This window comes from Amblyomma americanum, chromosome 4 (assembly GCF_052857255.1).
Source record: "Amblyomma americanum isolate KBUSLIRL-KWMA chromosome 4, ASM5285725v1, whole genome shotgun sequence".
In the NCBI taxonomy this organism is placed as follows: Eukaryota; Metazoa; Arthropoda; class Arachnida; order Ixodida; family Ixodidae; genus Amblyomma; species Amblyomma americanum.
In genome coordinates, this window is record NC_135500.1 from 114,444,666 (window position 1) to 114,470,685 (window position 26,020).

General features: G+C 51.1%; 1 protein-coding gene across 1 annotated transcript; it reads left to right on the forward strand.

Annotated features, from left to right (window-relative positions):
* The first annotated feature begins 1,126 nt into the window (after nt 1-1,126).
* LOC144129769 (uncharacterized) lies at nt 1,127-19,349 on the forward strand. Its single transcript, XM_077663845.1, has 4 exons — nt 1,127-1,136; nt 2,319-2,662; nt 14,008-14,072; nt 19,010-19,349. Exons 1-4 carry the CDS (start codon nt 1,127-1,129, stop codon nt 19,347-19,349), a joined length of 759 nt encoding a protein of 252 aa, XP_077519971.1.
* The last annotated feature ends 6,671 nt before the right edge of the window (nt 19,350-26,020 follow it).

The window sequence follows — 26,020 nt, forward strand, 5'->3', positions numbered from 1 at the left end:
AAAGGGCGCCATCAGCAGTGAATTAGCAAAACATTACAGAGAGCATGACTGTGACCTGCAGCTTAGCAACACAATGGTTATCCCATCGTATTTTGATCAACGGAATAGGGATATTGAGGAAGCCTTCAACATCCGACAAAAGAGCGACGTATATCCGTCAGAATACTTTCGATAGCGCTTCGTGACAGAGAAATTGATTATCTGCGTGCGATGTCTTAATATTTCACCACGTGTACATCTTATGCGTTTTTCATGCTTCTTTCTTTTCCTTCTTATAGGAGCGAGATGTATATATTCGACGAACGTGCATTAAAAATCTGGTTGTTATTCAGCGTCGTGTTCCGCCTCTCTTTGTCTCGTGCTGCGCTGCTCCCGTCACAAGATCATGCACCAACCAGCCCAAATTTTCACCTTGTTAAAACACATTTCATGTAAACAGGTAAGTCTGAATGGCCTAGCCAGCAAGCATTCACGCGAGTGGACAGATGTATTACACCACCTGTGACGTAAGCATGTGTCTGAAATTTGGCACATATGTGCGCTTAGATGCCTGAAATCTGCATGAAAAAGAAGAAATAATTTTATTGAGCCAGAGCCGAGAAATCTAGCATTAACCTTTTGGGGCTGTCCCTGGGACGCACAACTTTTTGGACACGGCTAGTTGTGGGGACGTTTTTTGGATGTCTTCGGGAAAAATGAGCACCTCCTGGGGACATTCCAAATGTCCTGATGGGATATTTTTGGGAGATGTTGAGGAGGTTTTGTGTTTGTTGGGGCCCCGCTAAGTGACTGCGAGACAAACGTAGAATAGGCGGCAGGCTGAATCCGATCAGCCGGACGACATAGTTCGCCGAGCAGCTTTGCTACAGAGACCAAGAGTAGCGTGTCGGGCCAAACGAGCCGCCGAAACACTTGAAGAACGTGAGGCCCGTCTAGTTAAACGTAGCCATGACGACGACGCAGAAAACGAGCTAAATCGGGTGCCTCAACATCATCATCTGCGATCGACGCCTCCACGAATGACGAGAGACTGACCACACGATTACACTGGCCGAGTGTGCGGCCGCGTTGTTTCATCGCCAGTTTACGGAGAACCCCGCGTTTGTAATTGTGTGTAGCGTGCGTGATGGACTGTGGCATGTCAGAGGCTTGAGCACGGTGAGTGAAGGCATGCATCCGGCTTTGGCGTTAGATACACGACTAAGCGACGTGAAATTGTCATTCAATCAAGATCGAGCTCAGCCAAGTATAACTGCTTTCGCTTTTTCTACTTAGGTTCAGCCGTACGTGTTAAACCTTTGCTTAATTTTTTTAAGCTACACTTCATGCAATCTCTTGTAGGCGAGTGGAGGGCGAGGATAAAGCTATGGCGTGAAGGCGCTGCACTCGTCTGCATGAACGTCGCCGTCCTAGGGGCAGACAACATCCTCTGAACTTTTGGGTCTTTGTAATATATTGTGACGACGAAGTGGCCTCTGGCGTGAAAGGACGAACGAAGAAGAAGAGGTTGATGTGTCTCCCTGTTCGCGTTGGTGCTCCCTGCTAGGAATTATTCATTCTAACAGCTAACGCTTGTAAATAAATGTAAATAGCACTTCCCCGTAACATCCTTGGTGGAGCCGACGGATCATTCAGCATATCGCACGCCTGCCCAACACGGCTGCGTCTTCCTCCTGCCAAGATCTTTGTTCTCTGAACCAGCCGACCTCACTTGAGAACGTGACCCGTATTGTTCGCCGTGAGCTTGAAGCAACTGGTCCGGCTCCCTTAGCAACTCCTGTGGCCGACCAGCCCCTGGCCCTTTCACTAAGTCATTCAAGCTGTCGAGCGACAGGGAATTGCTAACTTGGGTTTCAACTCTGTCGCTGGTATTCAACCCTCCCAAGTACCCGAAGTCCCTCCTCTATATCCTGTCCGGCCTGTTTTCGCCGCTCCTCGACCGTGCAATCCCTCCGAGAGGCGTACGCCTGACGACAGGCTCATGGATCTGTTTCAATTGTTCCCGTGTCGGCCACATCGCCCGTCATTGCCGTAGTCGACGGTACTCCTCCCAGCGGACCCGTTCCTCGACTCACCCTTGTCGGCCCGACGCTGCCCGCTCAAGCTCTTTCTCGCGACCCTTGGACCCATCAAGCCCCACCACCGACGTCTCGCCGCCCCGCTTCAGCCGCTCAACATCCCCACAGCGCCGATCGCCGCAACGACCACGCGCCTCCTCTCCTAGCCCCTACGGACGATCACAGGCAGAAAACTAGCTCCTTCTGCAGCGTCTAGAGGTGATGCTGCAGTGACGACCCGGCCCCAAAATCCTCGTTTAGCTCTTCGTGACCCGCGCAATTTACTGACCATACAAGTCGATAGAGTTTCCGTCTCTGCTCTGGTTGACACGGGAGCCCACATTTCTGTGATGAGTTCCGACCTACGTTCCCGCCTCCGCAAAGTACTGACGCCTGCTCCTACAGCCGTTCGTGTTGCCGATGGCACAACGTCCCCAGTCCTCGGCTTGTGTGCTGCTCGTGTGACGATTTCTGATCGCCAAACCACCGTGCTCTTTGCCGTTCTCAACCACTGCCCTCATGAAATCCTACTGGACCTTGATTTCCTTAGTGAGCACGCAGCCCTTATTGACTGTGCTACAAGTGTTGTTGAGTTGGACCAACCGGTCCTCTCAGAACCACGTTTTCATTTCATTTCATTTTTTTTCATTTCATTTTTATTTCCTTAAAGACCCCTGTTGGGGGTTTTACATAAGGGGTGTGGTTAACATGAGAAAGCAAAACATTTTTCTCATGATGTAACTTTTTCCAGGAAGGTTGGTGGGCAGGTGATAGCTGCAATTTCATGGGGAAGGTCGTTCCAGACGCTTGCTGTTCGGGAAAAAATTACTTGGAAAATGTAGTCGTACGGGCACGTTGGCGTGAAATTTTCGATGTGTTGTGTTGGATTTAATGGCGCATAAGCAACTAAGGCTATCATGCGCCAAGCTCAAGGTATAAGAAATTGTTTTCTGTAGATCTTTGCAAAGGTATAAAAATATGGCGGTGTAGAAAGCTTAAAAGGTTATTTTCTTCTGCCCAGTATCGAGAAAAAAAGATTCACAAATGGTTAATATTAAAGGTTTCAAAGGAGGTTGGGTAACCGCATCAGCCGTCCTTGGCTGGTCAAGGATTCGAGGCTCCCAACCAATCAAAACAAAAAAAACCTCAGCCTTTTTCTCAGGAATGAGAAAGTGGCTGAGGTGCATTAGGCAAAGCACTGGGTCATGCTTTACACCTTGAACACCAACTTCTGATAAAAATATAAAAATTCAGGACATGTCCACAACTGCATTTTCACCTAAGAGCAGTGATGGGTGAAAAGGGATGCGTTGGTTATAAAACGGAGAGAAGCTTTTTTTCCGTAGCTTTTCCAGTTTCGAACATGAAATTAAAATGTGACTGACTGTAAGTTCATCACATGTACAAACCGGTTTGTCTTCTTTTGTTAGTAGAAAGTTGTGTGTAATGTGTTTGTAGCCTATACGGAGACGGTAGATAATGACTTCCTTGAAACGTTCCTGGTGCACACATGACTTCCATTCACCTAGAACTGATTTTATTAAGTGTAGCTTGTTATTTACTTCATTTTTCCAAGCAGATTGCCAAATTTTCCTTGCATTACAATGTAGTAATTTCATGCAATATTTATAGGGCATACTTACATTTTTATTTGCTTGCCACAAGCTTGAGCAGCGCACAATTCTGCCCTTTCGTTGCCTTTTATGCCGACATGACTTGGTATGTTTTATGTATGTAGTCTTGGTATGTAGTCTTATGTTTTGTCCTTGAGCTATGGCTGTTGTAATGTTGTGTATGAGGTCGCCAAGCAGCGGAGTTATTGCTTTCTAGAATGAAGGGCTGTTAGCACACTTAGCGAGTCTGTGTAAATAATACTGTTGGCGAGGTTCTCCTTTACTATTTTTTCCATGGCTACACAGATGGCGTAGCATTCGGCAGTTAAGATGGATACACGCTGTGGAAGTCTTACTATTTTATTCCAATTCCCTTGTACCACTGCGCTTCCAACGTACGCCTCTGTTTTTGACCCGTCTGTATAATATGCTTTGAAAGTGCTGTATTTTTCCTCGAGTGCAATAAATCCTTACATTATAGCTTCTTCTGTAATTTGTTTTTTGCGAAACTGTGCGAGAGTGAAATCGCGGATTTCAGGGAAATTATACAATGGTGGCAGTGGACATCGCCTTCGAGCAATGCTTGGCAATATGTCCAGTACGCCGAGGTTCTGGCACATCTCTTCAATTCGCAAGAGCTGCAGTGGCCTGGTAGCTTGCAGTTTACTGTTAAATAGTATTCTAGATGGGCACTTCGTAGCGATGGGATAACAAACATGTTTGTGCAGTGAACGGATTTTTAAAATGTACGAACATGTGAGCATGGCTCTTCTGTTTGGTTATGGCTCATTGGTTTCTACATACAGACTATTTATGGGTGACGTCCTGTATGCACCAGTGGAAAGACGCAAGCCGAAATTATGTACTGGATCCAGTCGCTTAAGGTACGATGGTCTCGCTGATCCATAAACTATGCAACCATAATCTAAACTAGAGCGTACTGCAGAGCGATAAATTTGTGACAGATATGTCCTATCGGAGCCCCAGTGTTTTCGTGAGAGTATGTTTAGTATATTCAAAGATTTAGAAGCTTTCTTTTTGAGGGTGTTAATGTGTGGCAGTAATGCGAGCTTTTATCAAAAGTTATTCCCAAAAATTTGTGCTCAACATTTACTGGTATTGTGACTTCATTCAGATAAACGGTGGGATCAGTGCTCAGTACTCTTTTCAGCGAGAACAGAACAGCTACTGACTTTTGCGTGGAAAACTTAAACCATTTTTAACTGCCCATGCCGTTAGTTTTACTGTCAGTTGTATTTGTCTCTCGCATGTTATGTTAGTTGATGTGCACGCTATTTGGGGATCGTCGACGTGGAGTGTACATGGACTCTGGGATTATTTTAGCTATGGAATTCATTTTTATAATAAAGGGGCCGTGCTTAATATACACCCCTGAGGTACTTCATTTTCCTGAATGAATGTTCTTGAGAGCATTGAGCCTAGGCGTGCGTGGAAAGAACGGTTTGAAATGAAGTCATTGAGGTAGTTTAACATCCTACCGCGGATACCTAGGTCGCCTACGTCGCGGAGGATCCCAAACCTTGTGGGGACCTGCCCTGCAGCCCCCTGAGTTTGCTTTCCCGCGAGGCACCATGCCGCGGCGGTCTCACCTCGAGGCTGAGCGCAATCCCTTGTGAGTTACATTAACTGGCAAGAGAGGGCGCCAGCATCGCTGCGCGGAGACTGCTGTTACGTTTCGCCTACGACGCGCGGTATAGCCGGCGCGGATGCAACGGACGCCGGGGCTTCGTTCAAAGTGGCGGTCATTTTGGGCCCGTTCAGTGCTGCCGTAACGCCTCCCGCCAAGCGCGTCCAGGCAGGTTTCAATGCCACGTGTCGTCGTGTGTGTGTGTGTGTGCATGTTGGTGCCCACGCTTGTCAAAGCGCGGCAGCCGGGGAAAGGAGCTCCCCAACTGGGAGGCGAGGAGGTCTGACCGGCGCCGGCCCGGCGGACGCGTCACTTCACGTCTCAACATGTCCGTGCGTCGCCGTCTCGTGCGACTCATCCCAAGCCGTTCCTTCTTGCCCTCGACTCCGAGGGTATAAAAGCCGCTGCCCCGGACGCCAGAGAGAGACTTCGATTTTCTTCCGTCGAGTAACGTGGTCGCCCTGACCGGCTGCTCTTTTGCGATGCCAGAATAAACAAGTTGTTCTGTTGCCAGTCGACTCATCCTTTGCCGGGACCTTCGGATGTTTCCAGCTGTGCCCCAGGCCGCCAGGCCAACGCTACCCTTGGGGCTTGCAACCCATTTGCAACAACTGGTTGCCAGCGGTGAGATCGCGACAACGGAAGCCAGCAGCGAAGATATGCGGTCAACTGTATGCTGAGCAGCACAACGACCATCCGGGAGCAGTGCAACGAGCCCTGTGTGATGACTGGTTGCCTGCAGCGGAACGACTGCGCTGAATTCTTGGCTGCGAGGTTTGGTGAGTGCGGGACTTTCTTCTTCTGAGTTTTGCCAGGCTTTTGTTAGTGTCAGAAACAGAGCTGGTAATTGTGTTGTCGTTGCTGCCGGGTTAGTTTGCGGCAAGACAATAGTAGGCAGTAGAGAAAGCAGCATTCGGAGCAGCCATGGATTTGAAGTCGTTGCGCAAACCGAAATTGCTGGAGCTTGCAAGAGAGTTGGGTCAGGATGTCTCAGACAAACTCAGAAAACCAGAACTGCTAAGGGCTATTCTTGAGTTGGAGGCTGAGGATGACGAGCTGTCGGAATGCCTTGAGACCATTGAGGAGAGGGAGCAAAAAGAGAAAGACGAGCGCGAACGTAAAGAGCAAAAAGAGAAAGACGAGCGCGAACGTAAAGAGCAAAAAGAGAAAGACGAGCGCGAACGTAAAGAGCAAAAAGAGAAAGACGAGCGCGAACGTAAAGAGCAAAAAGATAAAGAGAAAGAAGAGCGCGACCGTCAACACGCTTTGGAAATGAAGCGTCTCGAGGTAGAGATGGAACGCGCTCGTAATGGAAGTCAGGCACACGGTGCAGGAGAACGAGTATCGTTCAAAATGACTGACCTGATGCGGCCGTTTAAGTTTGGAGAGGACATTGGTTTGTTCCTGGTTAACTTTGAGCGAACGTGCGAGAAGCAGGGGTTCTCTCGGGAAACGTGGCCACAGCGCTTGCTCACTTTGTTACCCGGCGAGGCGGCCGACGTAGTCGCTCGCTTGAAGAGAGAGGAGGCAGAGGATTTCGACCAAGTGAAATCGAGTCTGCTAAAAAAGTACAGGCTGTCAGCGGAGGCGTTCCATCGGAAGTTTCGGGAAAATGAAAAAGGCAGAAGTGAGTCATATACAGAGTTTGCCTACAGGCTTATGTCAAACATGCAGGAGTGGCTCAAAGAAGAGAAAGCGTTTGGTGACCACGAGAAAATTCTGCAGTGTTTCGGGTTAGAACAGTTTTATAGTCGGTTACCTGAGAACGTGCGGTACTGGGTCTTGGATAGGCCAGACGTTAGTACAGTGGCTAAAGCCGCCGAGCTAGCCGAGGAGTTTGTGACGCGTCGGGCTCGCGGAGCTAAGGACGGTCAAAAGGGTGAATTTGGCTCCAAGTCTGAGAGGCCGAAGTTCACACCCATGAGAGCAAGGGGACACACACGTAGTGCGGATGCGAGTGAAAGCAGTCCGACCGAACGTAAGGAGACGGCGGCAGCCGAAGCCGAACGCAGAAAGCGGTTCGAGACGAGGCAAGCGCGCGTGTGTTATACGTGCCAGAAGCCGGGTCACTTTTCGGCGCAGTGTCCAGAAACTAAAACAAAAGTCGTGTTTTTGTCATTATGCAGCACTGACGAGAACATGAAGCTTCTCGAGCCTTACATGCGAGACTTCCTCGTGAACGGGAAAGAGTGCCGAGTGCTTCGTGATTCCGCAGCTACAATGGATGTAGTTCACCCCTCTTACGTAGAACCCGATATGTTCACGGGCGAGTGCGCATGGATCAAGCAGGCCGTGGAAGCTCATAGCGTGTGTCTGCCCGTAGCAAAAGTGCTTATTGACGGACCTTTCGGAGCAATTGAGACGAAGGCCGCAGTGTCATCTATGCTGCCCCCCCCCCCCCCCCAGTACCCGTACCTATTTTCGAACAGGTCCGATCACCTCCTGCGCGAGAAGGGGCTTTTGTTTGGTGAGACTAGCGTTCAGGCCTTAACCAGATCGAGAGTTCGGGAGCTCGCTGCAAAGGCGGTAGTTGCGGGACCGACGTTGTCGAACAATGAGAAAGGGTCGGAGGCGCAGCAAGCTGATATTCAGAGCACGTCCGAACTGAATAAAATTGAGCCTGTAGCGTTGAAGGCACCAGGTACTGGAGAGGAAATGCCCGACACGGGAAAGTTAGACCGATGGACTTAATAGGTTGCTAAAAGTCAGCCGGTCGGCTTTGATAGCCGAGCAAAAAAAGGATGGCAGCCTAGAAAACATGCGCTGCAATGTCAAGGAAGGTATCGCCAAGAAAAATGCTCGTTTCGTGGAATGAGGTGGGGTCCTGTACCGGAAGTATCTAGGCCGCAGAGGAGTGGAGTTCGATCAGCTGATCGTGCCTCAGTGTTACCGTCAAAATCTGTTGCGCTTGTCGCATGGCGGTTCGTGGTCCGGACACCTAGGAGTTAAGAAGACTAAGGACCGTCTCTTGCAAGAGTACTATTGGCCAGGGTGTTTTCGTGATCATTACGGAGCCTTTTAGACGGCTCGTTATTGATACAGTGGGACCTCTGCCGGTAACAGCCACGAGGTACAGACACATTTTGACTGTGATCTGCCCAGCGACAAAGTTCCCTGAAGCAGTGCCGCTTAAAGAACTCAGCTCAGTTGAGATAGTCAATGCACTACTGTCCATATTTGCGCGAGTTGGTTTTCCTGCGGAAATCCAGTCAGATCAGGGCACAGTGTTTACTAGCGCTTTGACGACAGCCTTTCTCGAAAGGTGTGGGGTAAAGCTGTTACACAGCTCAGTGTACCACCCACAGTCGAATTCCGTTGAGAAGCTCCACTCCGTCATGAAGCGCGTGTTGAGAGCATTGTGTTTTGAGCAACAAAGTGATTGGGAGCTGTGTCTGCCTGGGGTGATGTTTGCATTAAGGACCGCGCCGCATGCGGCTACGGGGTTTTCGCCAGCTGAGCTGGTGTACGGTCGCTCGCTGCGGTCTCCGCTTCGCATGCTTCGAGACTCGTGGGAAGGCAGGGGCGACGACCCAGTCGTGGTCGAGTACGTGCTTAGTCTCCTCGAACGCTTAAGAAGGGCACAGGAGTTGTCAGGTGAAGCAATGGCAAAGGCCCAGCAGAGGGCCAAGGTTTATTATGATCGGACAGCCAGGGCCCGTCGTTTTGAGGTGGGCGATGAGGTAATGATATTGCGCACATCGCTAAAAAACAAACTCGACGTGCAGTGGGAGGGCCCAGCACGGATTGTTCAAAAACTGTCGGATGTTAACTACGTGGTGAGTCTGCCAGGAAAGCGGAAAGCACAGCAAGTTTACGACTGTAATCTGCTCAAACCCTATAGACAACGGGAAGCAGTGGTGTGTATGATGGTAAACGTTCTCGAAGAGCTTCCGGTCGAGCTCCCGGGACTAGGCTCAGTGACGAACAGGGAAGACACCGATCAGGTCATTAGGGACTTACTCAGTAAAGCACCGCTGTCGCCTGAGCAGAAAACCGAACTACACCAACTCTTACAAGAGTTTCAAGGTCAGTTCTCTGAGAGGCCTGGTAGGACTTCTGTCCTTACTCATGATATAGAACTTACCTCCCCAGAGCCCGTACGATCCAAGGCGTACCGGGTGTCACCCCGCCAGCGCGATATTATGGAGGCTGAGGTAAAGAAAATGCTACAGCTCGGAGTTATTGAGGCGGGTGAGAGTGATTATACCTCCCCTTTGATTTTAGTTGAGGTACCGGGCAAGGAACCTCGTCCTTGCGTCGACTACCGCAGGCTTAATTCCATCACTAAGGATCAAATTTATCCGATCCCTAACATCGAGGAGCGCCTTGAGAAAGTTAGTAGCGCTCAGTTTATTTCCACCCTAGATCTTGTCAGGGGTTATTGGCAGGTTCCACTTACAGAAGAGGCTAGTAGGTATGCGGCGTTCATTTCACCAATGGGAACATTCCGTCCTAAAGTTTTGAGTTTTGGTTTGAAGAACGCGCCATACTGCTTTTCAAGCCTCATGGACAAAGTGTTGCGGGGACAGGAAGAATTCGCTTTACCGTATTTAGACGACGTAGCGATATTCTCCGCATCCTGGTCTGAGCATATGACACACTTGCGGGCAGTGCTAACCCGCCTGCGCGAAGCGGGCTTGACAGTCAAGGCTCCCAAGTGCCAATTAGCACAGGCCGAGGTTGTCTACCTCGGTCACGTGATTGGACAGGGTCGTCGCCGCCTTTCTGAAATAAAGGTGGCTGCTGTGCGAGACTTCCCGCAACCGCGCACGAAGACCGATATTCGGTCGTTCTTAGGTGTCGCCGGCTACTATCAGAGGTACATCCCCAGGTACTCCGATATCGCGGCTCCCCTGACGGATGCTCTAAGAAAAACAGAGCCCCAAACAGTCGTCTGGGGCGAGACAAAGGAAAGAGCTTTTAGCGCCCTAAAGAGCGCCCTAACAAGCCAGCCTGTGCTACGATCGCCAGACTACACAAAGGGGTTCGTTGTTCAGTGCGATGCTAGTGAGCAAGGCATGGGCGTTGTACTGTGCCAAAGGGACAATGGAGAAGTGGAACACCCCGTCCTGTATGCTAGTCGTAAGCTGACCTGTCGTGAGCAGGCGTACAGCGCCACCGAGAAAGAGTGTGCGTGTCTCGTGTGGGCCGTTCAGAAATTGTCATGCTACCTAGCCGGCTCGAGGTTTATCATTGAGACGGATCACTGCCCTCTCCAATGGCTGCAGACCATCTCTCCCAAAAATGGCCGCCTCCTGCGCTGGAGCCTCGCTTTGCAACAATATTCCTTTGAGGTGCGTTACAAAAAGGGGAGTCTCAACGGTAACGCCGATGGCTTAAGTCGAAGCCCCTAACATAGGAATCCGCCTCAAAGTTGTTTGTTACTGATGTTTTCTTCCTGAGGCAAGATTTTTAACATATTGCTTTTGTTTAGTGTTTCAAAGTGATTATGTGCTTTCTAGTGCAATTTTCCAATTTGTGGACGCGTTCTGAGTGCTGCTTGACTACTGTAAGGAACTAGGCAGTAGTATAAAAGGGGAAAGAGCCTGGCAGAGCTTAGTGAGGGTTGTCTCGTGCTTGCTGACTGAGCGGTTGCGTTTCGGCGTAGTTCTAACGCTTGCTGGGAACGAGCACAAAAATGGCAACTCTCCCGAAGTCACTTTGCAGTGTCCTGTGTGATCCTGAACCTGAGAACGAGGCCTTCTCTGTGCGCTGCGCTCAAGCAACGTCGAGGGACGACCGGTTTTGATTACGAGCATCATCGAGCGACATCCCTCCGGACAGCGGATGCAGTCCCCTGACCATCGGGATCTCCTTCTCCCGGCGGGTCGGTCTGTTACGTTTCGCCTACGACGCGCGGTATAGCCGGCGCGGATGCAACGGACGCCGGGGCTTCGTTCAAAGTGGCGGTCATTTTGGGCCCGTTCAGTGCTGCCGTAACGCCTCCCGCCAAGCGCGTCCAGGCAGGTTTCAATGCCACGTGTCGTCGTGTGTGTGTGTGTGTGTGCATGTTGGTGCCCACGCTTGTCAAAGCGCGGCAGCCGGGGAGAGGACCTCCCCAACTGGGAGGCGAGGAGGTCTGACCGGCGCCGGCCCGGCGGACGCGTCACTTCACGTCTCAACATGTCCGTGCGTCGCCGTCTCGTGCGACTCATCCCAAGCCGTTCCTTCTTGCCCTCGACTCCGAGGGTATAAAAGCCGCTGCCCCGGACGCCAGAGAGAGACTTCGATTTTCTTCCGTCGAGTAACTTGGTCGCCCTGACCGGCTGCTCTTTTGCGATGCCAGAATAAACAAGTTGTTCTGTTGCCAGTCGACTCATCCTTTGCCGGGACCTTCGGATGTTTCCAGCTGTGCCCCAGGCCGCCAGGCCAACGCTTCCCTTGGGGCTTGCAACCCATTTGCAGCACTGCCAAAGCCCGCGCGCGGGAGAGGGTCTTCGGCTGGGATAATCGCCGCGAGCGGACGCGTCGCTCGCGGCTCCGCTCTTCGCCGGCGGGGCGAAGAAGCGACGGGGAGACAGACTCCCGTACTCGTCCCGTCCGGCCTGCGGAGTTTATATCCCTTGCCCTAGCGCGGGCGAACATTCGCTCGGAACCTTGCTGGTGAGTCGGACGACCTCGATTCATTAGCCTACCTTGTTGCTAGCTGGCGTTATTGTTTCTGTAGCAATAAATGCCTGTTTGTGTCAGCCAATGTGTCGTTCCTTTGTTCCCTCAGAGCAAGGCCCGCCGTGGTCGGCGAGCGCTTGGTAGCGTACGCGATCACGGGGTGGGGTCCGGGCGGCTTTGAACCGTGTCAGCCGCGATTGAGTGGGGAGAACGTACTTATCTCCCCAAGTCAAACCCCACACTTCTGACACCACAGATGTGGGGTTTGACTTGGGCATGCTTCGAGACAATGCTGTTAAGCGTTGAGGGAGGCAGACCAAGGTCTTGGCGTTGTGGACTATATTCCGCGCTGGCTGCCTATCGACTGTGTTTAGTACGTCCAGTTTTTGCTCAAGGGGAAGCGCCTTCCACTTCCTTGATGCCATCAAAGCACGACAAAAATTGCAGTTACATTGTTCGATGTTCACGGGGCAGATGGTGATCTAGTGGCGACCTCTCCAGCTCTTGTGCGGCTTCTTGCAGCCACTTGCATAGCAAAGCCTGGCCAAGACTTTTCAAAAGTAAAAGTGGCGGTTGGCGCGCATTGCCCAGACGGGTTCGGGGTGCCAAGTTGCGACATATCTTTCTGGAATGGTTTCACACCTACAACATAACAGTGTGGTTCCAAATACATTGGATCCTTTGGGAGATATTGCTGGGACTGGATGAAACCGAGCAGCAGCCGGAAAAATGCGCAGTGAAGAACATAACAGCGGGGTTCTACTGTAATGGGCCGGCAGCAACATTCACCTGCTGTGACATATAATTTTTAATTAGTTTATTTCTTAATTATAACTTCAGCTCTAGTCAGGAACCTGTGATATTTTACAAATAAAACAATTTTTAACATTTTTTTCTTGGACATCTTGAAGTGCATGCAGGTACGTGTGCCAAAATCCTCATTTGCATATATATGTCTTAAGTGGAAGCCCACGGGGCCGATGCCTCCCCCCCCCCCCGCACCTGTTACCAGGAGGGATCATGCCCGGGGAAGGGGGGGAATCGAGGAATGTACGTCGAGGCGTGACGCCCGCGCTTAGGGTGAAAGGCGGCACTAATCCTTTCTGTCCCGACGCGTGGCAACCGTGGATCAAATGCGCATGCAGCGAGCTGCGCATTCCACTGTGCTCGGGACAGCCCACGGGGCCAATGCCCCCTCCCCCCCCCCCCCCCTGCACCTGTTACTAGGAGCGATCATGCCCGGGGAAGGGAGGGGGAATCGAGGAATGTACGAGGCGTGACGCCCGCGCTTAGGGTGAAAGGCGCCACTAATCCTTTCTGTCCCGACGCGTGGCAACCGGTGTATCGAATGCGCATGCAGCGAGCTGCACATTCCACTGGGCTCGGGACAGCCCACGGAGCCAATGCCCCCCCCCCCCCCGCACCTGTTACCAGGAGCGATCATGCCCGGTGCGGGCCCTGGGCTCCGCCCACTAGTACATACGATGCAATTGCTTTGCTATTGGTCTAAATTGGGCGAGAGCTAGATTACTCAAGCTCCGCCCAATTATCGAAGGGGTTAAAACCCGCGGGAAACGACAACTTGGGAGGACCGCGCCGAGTCTCAAGCTCGGCCGTTTTTAACAGCCTTTTCTTTAAACTGCCTTGTCATCACCACCTTGTATTTCAATCCCGTCTTTAATAAATAAGTTTTGCTTTGAGAAGTTGGAATTGCTGCCCCAACCGGCAACGTGTCGCCGGACGAAGACCTGAAGTACTCTTCGTACTGCTAACCGCCGTTCCCATCAGGAGGAGGGCAGGAAAGTTTAACTGGTGCCGTGACCAGGATCGTCTGAGCGGCTTCCTGCAGAGCGGTTGGAGGCAGTCCCTTCCGGAAGATTGACGGAGCACAAAATCTTGGGGAGAAGCCCCGGGGACCAAAGTCCAGGCGAGGTCTCGGAGTCAAGGCTCCACGTCAGCGAGGAAGCGGACCGACGGAGCGGAGCGCGGCGGCATCTGTGGCTGGCGACTTCATCGGCCTGGAGGACGTGACGGGCACCGCAGTGAACACCGGTGGGACTCCCACCCCTTCCGCCACCAGCTCAACGTGAACAGCAGAAAGACACCGACCCTGCGCAGCACGAACAAGAAGTCTGCAGAACACAGGTGGGCCCTTTCCCGTTTTCTCCGGGAACGCGATGTCAGTCACTACCCGAGCACAGAGGCTGCGCGTGGGAAGTCGAAACGCTAGTGACACGGACTCTGACGGGGAAGACACGGAGAACGTGACGATTATGGATGGGCAGAGTGCTAACACCCCGGCGTGTGACAGCAGCCAGGGTAGCACGCGCTTGAGGGAGCAGGAGCTCGAGATTGAAGCTCTTAAGCTAAAAATTCAGCTCCAGACGCTGATTCAGAAAGGTCAGAGCACCTCGGGAAATGGCAGCAGAAAGGAAAAATTGGGTCGGCACGCGGATGATCTAAGGGCAGTCCTCGCGCCAATGCCACAGTTGGAAGACCTCATTCCTGCATGGTTTAAAAGCGCCGAAAATATGATAAGGGCCTGCGAGATCCCGAATGACATCGCGGGGCCAATTATAATGCCCTTCCTGAATGAAAAAACTCGGGCACTCGTGGCTAACCAGTCGGTCGACACGGTAATGAGTTTCGAGAAAATTCGGGAGCTAGTACTCGCGGAGCTCAGATTAACTGCTGAAGAATACAAGCGCAGGTTCTACACTTGTAGGAAAGATGCCGAAAGCTGGGGTCAGTTTGTCACCCAGCTGGACGTAACGCTTGGATACTACTTGCAAAGTAGGAAAGTGAGAACATTAGAGGACGTTCGAGCCTTAATGGTGGCAGACCGCGCTAAGCAGACTATGCCGGACGAAATGCGCGAGTACATTCTCCAACAGGAGACAGATAAGTGGTTGAAACCCAAGGAGCTTGCGCAACTTGCCGAACAATATGAAGACAGTAGGCGTGGGCGCCGTCAAAGGGCTGCAGAGGAGCCGAAAAAGTATGAGGCAAAGCCGCGTGAACCACGGAACCAAGGAAATCGATCCAAGAACGAGCACAGGGAACCGCCAAAATGCTATGGCTGTGGTAAATTCGGTCACGTGCAGTGGAACTGCCCACAGAAGAGGCCCAATGTAATGCCTGGTAATGAGCTAGGTCGTCACCAGCAGGACGCAAATATGACAGCGAGAGCCGCGGTCGAGTCCGTAACGCGAGCTGAGGTGGCAACAAGAGGTTTGGCGCTGGTATCACGGCTGACATGGGTGGATCTCGTATGTGGGGAACAACCGCTCAAAGCGTGCCTCGATTCAGGCGCAGACATCACCGTGTTGAGACGAAAAGTGGTGCCTGAGGAAGTCCGGAAGCAGGGAAGTGGGACGGTACGCTTACGAGGTGCGTTCGGGCACACCGTAACAGCCGAGCTCTTTTATGTTCCGCTGGGCTTACCCACGGAAGATAGCGGCGCAGGCCCGCAACTAGTCACTTTATGCGCGGTTACGGATGAGCTAATTGGAGAGGTCGATGCCCTACTGACCCCGGACGTTTTCGAGGCACTCAAAAGAGAGCAAAGAGAAGCCGCTGATCTCGCGGTGAGGATAATACAAGCAGAAACCGAGATCGCACAACATGATCAGAACAGATGACGGGAGTTGGAATTTGAACCAAGCGAGAGCGCAGAAGAAAATGGGACATCAGAAGGTATACAGCTCGCGCCAACGCGGACAGACGAGAGCATGGCGGGCCCTACGTTCGCCAGTGAGCAAAGAGGAGATGCTTCCCTGGCAGACTCTTGGTCACAGGCGCAGGCCGGAACGCATAAAATGGTAATAGAAGGAGGACTACTCTTTCACCAGGAAGTGTTGGATGGCAGACGGTGTCGACAGCTCGTACTCCCGCAGAGTCGTCGGAAAGAAGTGCTAACTCTTGCGCATGATATGCCTTGCGGAGGACACTTTTCTGAAAAGAAAACTAAACAGCGTATCCGCAGTGCGTTTTTCTGGCCTAGCCTAGCTGCCGACGTCAGACGGCCTTGTCAAACCTGCCATACTTGTCAAACGTTTTCGAGGAGAAAGACGACAGATAGGGTACCGATCACACCGCTTACTCGGCCAAGGGAACCTTTCGAAGTGATTTATTTGGACTGCATTGGACCTATCGAGCCCGTATCATCGCGGGGACATCGATACGCTTTATGTGTTATCGATCTATGTTCCAGGTGGCCAGAGGTGATACCGCTGCGCTCACTAACAGCTAAGGCCACGTGTCAAGCGCTTCTCGACATTCTCGCGCGGTTCGGTGTCCCTCAGCTGATTTGCTGCGACCAGGGAACAAACTTCACCTCAGCACTGACTCGGGAACTCGTACAGCGCTTGGGGATAAACATGAGGTTTTCGACGCCGGAGCATCCGCAAAGCAATGGCATCATTGAGCGCTGGAACGGCACGTTCAAGGCGATGCTCAGACACATAATAGGTGACCACTAGCGCGGGTGGGACCGGTTTATTCCATGCATGCTGTGGGCATACCGAGAAGTTCCACACGTGATCACGGGAGCATCCCCGTTTGAGGTTATGTATGGGCGCGTCCCTCAAGGCCCATTAAGCATCCTTCAAAGGACATGGACAGGGAACTGGACACCACCTACGGGCCTAAACAAGGCTACGTCAGAGTATCTGGTCAAGCTGCGGCAGCAAATGGCTGAAGTAGCTGAGAGGGTAGATCACCAAATCAAGAAACTGCAGAGAGCGTATGCGGAGAAATGCAATCTGAGGGCACGGGCCAAAGGGTTCTGTCAGGGTGAGGAAGTCCTCGTGTTAGATACGAACCAGCAGAACAAGATGCGACCTAAATGGGTGGGCCCAGCAACGATTAAAGAGCATAGACGACCCGATAGCTATGTTGTCAAGTTCAGAGATGGTTCTGAGCGGTGGGTGCACGCCAATAGACTAAGAAAGTATTACGCCAGAGTGAACAACGTAGGCGTAATTTTTGAGTCTGACGGAGAGTTTGGGGATATAAAAGGTGTTCCGGAATTGCATAGTGGGAGTTACACCTTTGAATCCACACTGCATGAGTCCACGCATCTGAACCAGGAACAAATCAGGGAGCCGCCTGATGGATCAGACATCGCGGGCCAAGGAACGTACGGGACGGTGGCCCAACCTGAGTGTGTGTGTGTGTGAGTGCTTGTGGACTGACATCTCAAGTGCATTAATGATGGACTGCTTGTGTGATGAGTGTTTAGACTGTTATTTGCTCGCAAAGAGAAAAATATGTAAATCTGAGTGTAGATGCATGCAACAAGATATCCTTGTGAACCTACTCTTTTCGCTATTGCCATAAGTAGGATGTGAAGTGCCCCTCCTTGGTTTGTGTTTTTGTTGTGCTGGTACTTGTGCTTTCGCGCGTTTTGTATGTCGTTGAAGGCCGGATGCTTTGTGCTATTGTGGGCTTCGGTATGTTGTTTGTACAGCAAGTGTCCCCCCAACATTCTTGGTGGGGAGGTGTTAAGTGGAAGCCCACGGGGCCGATGCCCCCCCGCACCTGTTACCAGGAGCGATCATGCCCGGGGAAGGGGGGAATCGAGGAATGTACGTCGAGGCGTGACGCCCGCGCTTAGGGTGAAAGGCGGCACTAATCCTTTCTGTCCCGACGCGTGGCAACCGGTGGATCGAATGCGCATGCAGCGAGCTGCGCATTCCACTGGGCTCGGGACAGCCCACGGGGCCAATGCCCCCCCCCCCCCCTGCACCTGTTACCAGGATCGATCATGCCCGGGGAAGAGGGGGGGGATCGAGGAATGTACGTCGAGGCGTGACGCCCGCGCTTAGGGTTAAAGGCGGCACTAATCCTTTCTGTCCCGACGCGTGGCAACCGGTGGATCGAATGCGCATGCAGCGAGCTGCGCATTCCACTGGGCTCGAGACAGCCCACGGGGCCAATGCCCCCCCCCCCCCCCGCACCTGTTACCAGGAGCGATCATGCCCGGGGCGGGCCCTGGGCTCCGCCCACTAGTACATACGATGCAATCGCTTTGCTATTGGTCTAAATTGGGCGAGAGCTAGATTACTCAAGCTCCGCCCAATTATCGAAGGGGTTAAAACCCGCGGGAAACGACGACTTGGGAGGAGCGCGCCGAGTCTCAAGCTCGGCCGTTTTTAACAGCCTTTTCTTTAAACTGCCTTGTCATCACCACCTTGTATTTCAATCCCGTCTTTAATAAATAAGTTTTGCTTTGAGAAGTTGGAATTGCTGCCCCAACCGGCAACGTGTCGCCGGACGAAGACCTGAAGTACTCTTCGCACTGCTAACCGCCGTTCCCATCAGTAGGAGGGCAGGAAAGTTTAACTATGTCCTTCCAGCAGGATTGCCTTTCTGTGTGCATCAACAAAATGACTACAACTTCTCAACTCAACAACGGTTGAACAGGGGATCAACAAGATTATCTTTCTGTGTGCATCAACAAAAGGGCAACAACTTCTCAACTCAACAGGTTTCAACAGATGGTCAACAAAAAAGTGTGCCACTATGCAAGAATTTGGCAACAATAAGTTGCATAGCCATTTTGTTGCTATGTTATTGACTGTGTTGACGGAAGTCCACGAAACGATCACTAAAACAACACACCGATTTTTGTAAGGGTCTGCGGGAAGGCGTGAAACTTTCAGCGGATGGCCAACGCGGTGAGACGAGCGTGATGGCGGTGCACAGATGTATGGCTGCTTGTTTGAGCTGGAAATAAAATTTGTGAAATAGGCACAGGCTAGAAATACGGCGACGGAGGGAAAGTCTGTATAATTGGGACTGTTGCTTGAGAGATGAAACACTAATATACAGTCAGTATGAGCGGTGAATGAAACGGGCGGCCCTGTTTTGCACGGCGTCTAATGAATCAATGAGGTATGTGCTTGCTGTGGCTTCCAAATGGCGGATGCATACTCAAGTTTTGGCCTGATCAATGATTTGTAAGCAAGCAGCTTTACATTTTGAGGGGCGTCGTGAAGATGACGTTTAAGAAAGCCTAGTTTTTTATTCGCAGATGATAATAGCTTTGTTACGTGCTCGCGCCATGATAAATTCCCCAGTTGTGCACCGTCTCTGTACACGGCCGGGCTCGAGGGCTACTCGAGCCCGGCCGTGCTCTGTAATGCCGAGTTCACCCGCATGCCACATGAAGCCGCTACTTACGTATTGTTTCAATATGTTCCACCTCTTCCTAACAGCAAGTATGTCTTCACTCCTGACCTTGATTTGCCCGTCACAAAGAATGCTGTCCTTGCACACACAGTTGTCACAGTCTCGGCGAACAGCGCATGTCTAGCTGTTCTCAACTCCAGTACGCACGTCCAGACGCTTCCTCAAGGCATGTGCCTCGCCACGCTGTCGCCGACCGACGAATACGTGATCTCCACAGTCACAAACTAGTGTGTATCGTCCTCTTCGGACGGTCATTTCACAGCTATTTCGAGACGACCCCTATGCCAATATGATCGCTTCCGATATCTCCGCAGACCAAGCACAGGCCCTTACCCATCTTCTGGCTTCGTTTCAGGACAAATTTGATTTCAGTGACCTCCCTTTAGCTCGTACGAATGTTGTGCAGCATCGCACCAACACCGGTGACGCCGCTCCTCTGCACCGACGGCCTTACAGGGTGTCCAGTTCCGAACGTCAAGTGATACAAAAGGAAGTCGAAAAGATGCTCGCTAAGGACATCATCGAACCGTTGTCCAGTCCTTGGGCCTCTCCAGTCGTCCTTGTTAAAAAGAAAGACGGCAGTTGGCGTTTCTGCGTTGACTACCGCCACCTGAACCGCATCACAAGAAGAGACGTGTACCCACTCCCAAGGATCGATTACGCTCTCGACTGCCTTCACGGATCTCAATACCTTTCTTCCATTGATCTTCGTTCCAGTTATTGGAGTAGGGCCACAAAAAAACAGCTTTTGTCGCACCTGACGGTTTCATCATCATCAGCCTGAGCACACCCACTGCAGAGCAAAGGCCTCTCCCATGTCTCTCCAATTAACCCGGTCCTTTGCCAGCTACGCCCACCCTATGCCTGCGAACTTCTTAATCTCATCCGCCCACCTAACCTTCTGCCGCCCCCTGCTACGCTTGCCTTGTCTTGGAGTCCACTCCGTTACATGCAGAAAACCAAAGTAACGTTCAACAGCCTAGCAAGGGAACAGCAGTTCACAATTAGAAGCGAGGTGCTGGAAGTGGTAAATGAATACGTCTACTTAGGGCAGGTTGTGACAGCTGATCCGGATCATGAGAGGGAAATAACTAGAAGGATAAGAATGGGATGGAGCGCATATGGCAGGTTCTCTCAGATCATGAATAGCAGTTTATAAATATCCTTCAACAGAAAAGTGTACAACAGCTGTATCTTGCCGGTACTCACCTACGAGGCAGAAACGTGGAGGGTAACGAAAAACGTTCAGCTTAAGTTGAGAACAACGCAGCGAGCCGTGGAAAGAAAAATGATAGGTGTAACGTTAAAAGGCCGGAAGCGGGCATAGTGGGTGAAGGAACAAACGCGGGTTAATGATCGTCCTGACGGTTCATACCAGTCCAAAGTCATGCCGCTCGGACTTTGTAATGCACCAGCTACTTTCGAAAGGATGATGGACTCGCTCCTTCGCGGATTTAAGTGGACTACGTGTATGTGCTACCTCGACGATGTTGTTGTCTTCTCGCCCACATTTGCCTCGCACCTTGAACGTCTCAGGAGTATCCTGACTGTTTCGTACGGATGGGCTGTGGCTCAACTCGTCCAAATGCCAATTCGGCCGCCGGAAGTTAACTCATTCTTGGACATCTCGTCGACTCCTCCGGTGTACGTCCTGATCCCGCTAAAATTGAAGCGGTGCAACAATTTCCTGGTCCAAAGACCCCAAAAGACGTGCGCAGTTTTCTTGTGTTGTGTTCCTACTTTCGCCGTTTTATTCAACATTTTGCCCTTATCGCTCGTCCCCTCAAGACCGGCACCGACTTTACCTGGGGCCCTGCATGATCAACAAAATGAGTTTTCCACGCTTGTCCGCCTGCTGACGTCATCACCGATTCTGCCACATTTTGATCCTACGGCCCCCACTGAACTCCACACAGACGCCTGCGGCTACGGGATCGGAGTAGTGCTGGCACAACGCTCCCGGGGTGCAGACCGCGTGGTTTCGTATGCTAGCTAGCCGCCTGCTTTCACCTTCCGAGCGAAATTACTCGATTACCGAACGTGAGTGCCTCGCCCTGGTTTGGCTAAATTCCGGCCATACTTGTTCGGGCGTGCTTTTTCTGTTGTCACGGACCACCATCCCCTTTGCTGGCTGTCCTCGCTGAAAGACCCTTCCGGGCGTCTTGGCCGCTGGGCGCTACGCCTTCAGGAGTATTCGTACACTGTCGCGTACAAGTCTGGACATCTTCATCAATACGCTGATTGCTTGTATCGGTACCCTGCGAGCCACCTGATCTCAGTGACACTGACGATATCCCTTCCATGTTTGGCATTTCTGATCTACACAACATCACCGAGGAGCAGCGCAAGGACCCATATTTGCAAACCATCATCGAGGGCCTCAGCTCTGGAAGCTTGAAGCGCTCTCTGCAGCTCTTCGATACCAAAAATGGCATTCTCTATCGCCTCAACTTCCGTCCTGACGGGCCCTCCCTCAATCTAGGCATTCCCCAGCAGCTGCGCTCTTCTGTAATCGCAGAACTCCATGACCTGTCTGCAGCTGGACACCTTGGTGTGGAAAAAACTTACGACCAGATACGGCGCCTTTTCTTTTGGCCTGCCTGGATTATACCGTACAGTCCGGCCTTACGTCACCACTTGCGACCTCTGTCAGCGCAGGAAGAAGCCTTCGGCACCTCATTCTGGTCTTCTGCACCCTATAGACGTGCCCGTGGAGACGTTCCACCGTGCAGGGCTCGACCTCCTTGGACCATTCCCGACCTCGGAATCCGGAAACAGGTGGATCGCAGTAGCCACCGACTATGCCACTCGGTACGCGATCCCGCGTGCATTGCCTACGAGCTTTGATTTGATTTGATTTGATTTGAGCTGCGCGACCAATGTCGCTGACTTTCTTTTGCACAATCTTATTCTGCAACATGGTGCCCCTCGTCAATTACTCACGGACCGCGTACGCTATTTCATGTCCAGAGTTGCTGACGGCATCCTGCGTTCATGTTATACCAAGCATAAGATTGCCACAGCATACCACCCGCAGACGAACAGGCTACCCGAGCGTTTGAACCGGGCATTAATTAACAGACATGTTGTCTATGTACGTCTCCCCCGACCACAAAGACTGGGACCTCGCCTTGCCCTATGTGACGTTCGCTTACAGCACCTCCCGGCATGACACAACTGGTTACTCTCCGTTATATCTTTTATATGGGAGACACGCCGTCCTGCTTTTGGACACACTCGTCCCATCCGCTGACCGTTCCGTCACCGCCTACGCCCGCGACGCCATTGCTCAAGCTGCAGACGCTCGCCAAGGCGCCCGTAGCCGGCTCCAAGCGTCCCAGGAGGGACAGAAGTCTATGTACGACAATCGCCATCGCTACGTCACCTACGAACCGGGGTCGCTCGTTCTTCTGTGGTCGCCTTCCCGCCGCGTCGGTCTCTCTGAGAAACTTCTATCCCCCTACCATGGCCCTTAGTGTGTGGTGCGTCAGGTCACCGAAGTCACATTTGAAGTTGCTCCTCACACGCCTGCATCCTCATCATGTAGAAGCCCTACCACGTCACCCCTCTATCACCGCCCTAAGCCAGGACGGCGCTCGTGCTGCCGGGGGTCATGTTACGACGAAGTGGAAGTGGAAGACGAAGTGGCCTCTCGCGTGGAAGTACGAACGAAGAAGCAGAGGTCAATGTGGCTCCCTGTTTGCCTTGGTGCTCCCTGCTAGGAACTTTTCTAAACCCCTAACGCTTGCAAATAAATGGAAATAGTAATTCCCCATAACAATATTATAAGATGAAATGAAGAAATATATACTGTAAAACGGTTTCGCATGACGTTTATTACGGTAGAAAAATGCAAAGGGCATTTTTGTTTCCCTCAAATGGAGCCCAACACACCAGCTTGTGTCGTCTGCTCAGCGGATGCATGGAGCATATCTACGCAATTGTGGCTAAATTTCTTGCATAGTAAGTTCATCATCGCATGAAGAGTCGACGATGAGCTCCTCCTGCGACGTACCAAGCATCCATGCTTCCATCGTGACTAGGGGAACAGCGTACGTCTGCGCCGCGTTGAAACCGGCGTTTCGATGGCTATTCCTCGGCTTTCAGCTGCAGGTTGACCGAACGCTTTGATACGCCACCGTGTTAATACACAGACGTGAAAGGCTATACTATAAGCGTAGAGAGCTTGCAGACGATCATGGATGCAAAATAACCACACGTTTCATGTGAGTCGCCCAGCGCCGATACCAACCGAAAATGATTTTTGGGAAAAGGAAATGGCGCAGTATCTGTCACATCTCGGCGGGCACCTGAACCGCATCGAAAGGGAAGGGATAAAGGACGGAATGAAAGGAAGGAAGAGGTGCCGTAGTGGAGGGCTCCGGAATAATTTCGACCACGTACCTGGGGATCTTTACCGTGCACTGACATCACACAGCTCGCGGGCGCCTTTGCGTTTCGCCTTCATCGAAACGCGGCCGCCGCGGTCGGGTACGAACCCGGGTACTCCGGATAAGTAGCCAAGCAACGTAACCACTTAGCCACCGCGGCGGGTGCAGGCGGCTTACCTAAATGCGAAGCAGCGTTCAGCGGCCTGAAATACGGAGTTTCAGTCGTGTAACCGATTTCATCTATGTAGAAGGTAAGGTTGCCACTGTCTTCGATGGGTGGGTGCACTGTCACAGCACTATACCATCGCCCAGCCTGGCTAACAACAGATTTGCAAGACTGCGCTGCAGCCGCTCGCGACATAAATAGCGTTGCGTTTGAAACACGCGCCTTCTTTTTTTCGTCTGCTAGCCTGCACCTCCAAAGAAAGCGGTGTAAGAAATTTAGTTCTCGTGCTACACTACACGTAAAAGAAATGGGTTGGTGTAGATGTACGGGCTACACTTTTTCTACACTGGCAAAAAAAAAACTGTGTAGCCAGTGTAGGTTAAAAAAAAAGGAAAGGCCCTACTAAACGGAAGAGAAATGCATTCGTGTAGATAGGCGGACCTTTTCTACACTGGAGTGTAGGTTGAAAAAACGGCATGAACGTTGCTCCCGCAGCTCCAGCTATTCGCCCGCCGTGCTTCGCGCTGGTAGGCTGGTAGAAGTCTAGGTAGTGACCACAAGCGTGTCAAGTTGAGCTTCAAAAGGGAAACCAATGTAGGACTGAAGCGTGATGAACAATCAGAGGGAAATTTTTACTCAGAAAAGCAATTGTAAGCAGCAGCCAAACAAACTGAGAAAGTAATTTTTGAGGATAGTGAAACCGAATGGACTTATACCAAATTAACTCGATTACTGGGGCTAGAGGTGCTAGCTAAGGTGCGAGTAAAGCTAAAAGGGAAAAGACGCAAACCCAAGAGTTGGTGGGATGAGGAGGTCAAGAGGGCGATAGAGAAACGTCAGGAAGCGTCCAGGGAACACAGATGTTCCAAGAAGAGGGGGGAACCAGAAGTTGAAGTAGACAGAAAATGGGATACCTTCATTAAGTGTAGAAGGGAAGCATCCTATTTGATTAATGAGAAAATTAGAAGAAAGGGTGCCCAATGGATGTCAAAAGTAAATAAAAAGGATGGAAAAGCAGCCCAAAAATTCTGGAAACATCAAAATGCAATGAGCAATAAGACTAGGCTAGAGCAAAGGTTTATTGTTACAGATCAGGGTATTCGACTAGAAGGGGATGAAGCGATAAAACACATAGGAACAAAGATGACAGAAAAATTTAAAGAAAGGAATGTTGTACATAATTTATTGAAGGAGGATAGACCGGTTACTGCAATGGCTTCACTTGAGCAAGGAGAGTGGGAAAGGGCAGAGAAGAAGGTTCCTAGTGGCACATCAACAGGACCAGATGGTACCCGATTATGTTGATAAAGAAGCTAGGACCAAAATCCAAGCAAAAATTAATACAGGCAGTGAACAAAATGATAGTGGATGAGAAAGTCCCCAATGAATGGCGATTAGGTAGAATAAACATGATATATAAGAGGGGGACAAAGCTGACGTAAGTAACTATCGTCCCATAACACTGAAACCTGTGGTTTACAGGGTGGTGATGCAGATTATAAAGGATAGATTGCAGGCTTGGGTGTAGAACGAGGGGGTGCTAGGGGAACTACAAAATGGGTTCCGGAAACAAAGGAGGTTGGAGGACAATCTGTTTTTGTTGACGCAGTGTATAGAGATTGCTGAAAAGGAACACAGGCCCCTATGGCTAGAATTTCTGGATATTAAGGGAGCCTACGACAACGTTATTCAAGAGTATATGTGGGACATACTGGGCACATTGGATGTGGAAGATGGTGTAATCAATCTTTTAAAAGATATATATAAAGGTACCAGAGTGCTTATAAAATGGGAAAAAAATGTTTCGGAGCCTGTAGAGATACAGTGGGGGCTTAGACAAGGATGACCTCTGTCTCCTTTGTTGTTCATGTTGTACCTACAAGGGTTGGAGACCAAGCTAGAGGGAAGCAAACTAGGCCTCAACCCTTCTTTTTCAAGCAAGGAGAATGGATTAAGCAGTCATTACCGGGACTAATATACGCCGATGATATAGTGCTAATGGCTGACAACAAGGAAGATTTGCAGAAGTTGATAAACATATGTGGTACAGAGGGAGATAGATTAGGTTTCAGGTTTAGTAAGGAAAAATCTGCAGTCATGATATTTAATGAAGAGGGCGGCGAGCATAGAATACAGGAGTTCATGCTAGAAGTAGTGGATGAGTACAAGTATCTTGGGGTGTGGATAAATAACAGTGCTGAGTATCTGACAGAGAATGCAAAATATGTAATGAATAAAGCTATAGCACGAATGCAGCTGTCATGAAAAATAGGGCACTGTGGAATTACAATAGGTATGAAGTGGTAAGATGGATCTGGAAAGGGGTGATGGTCCCTAGCCTG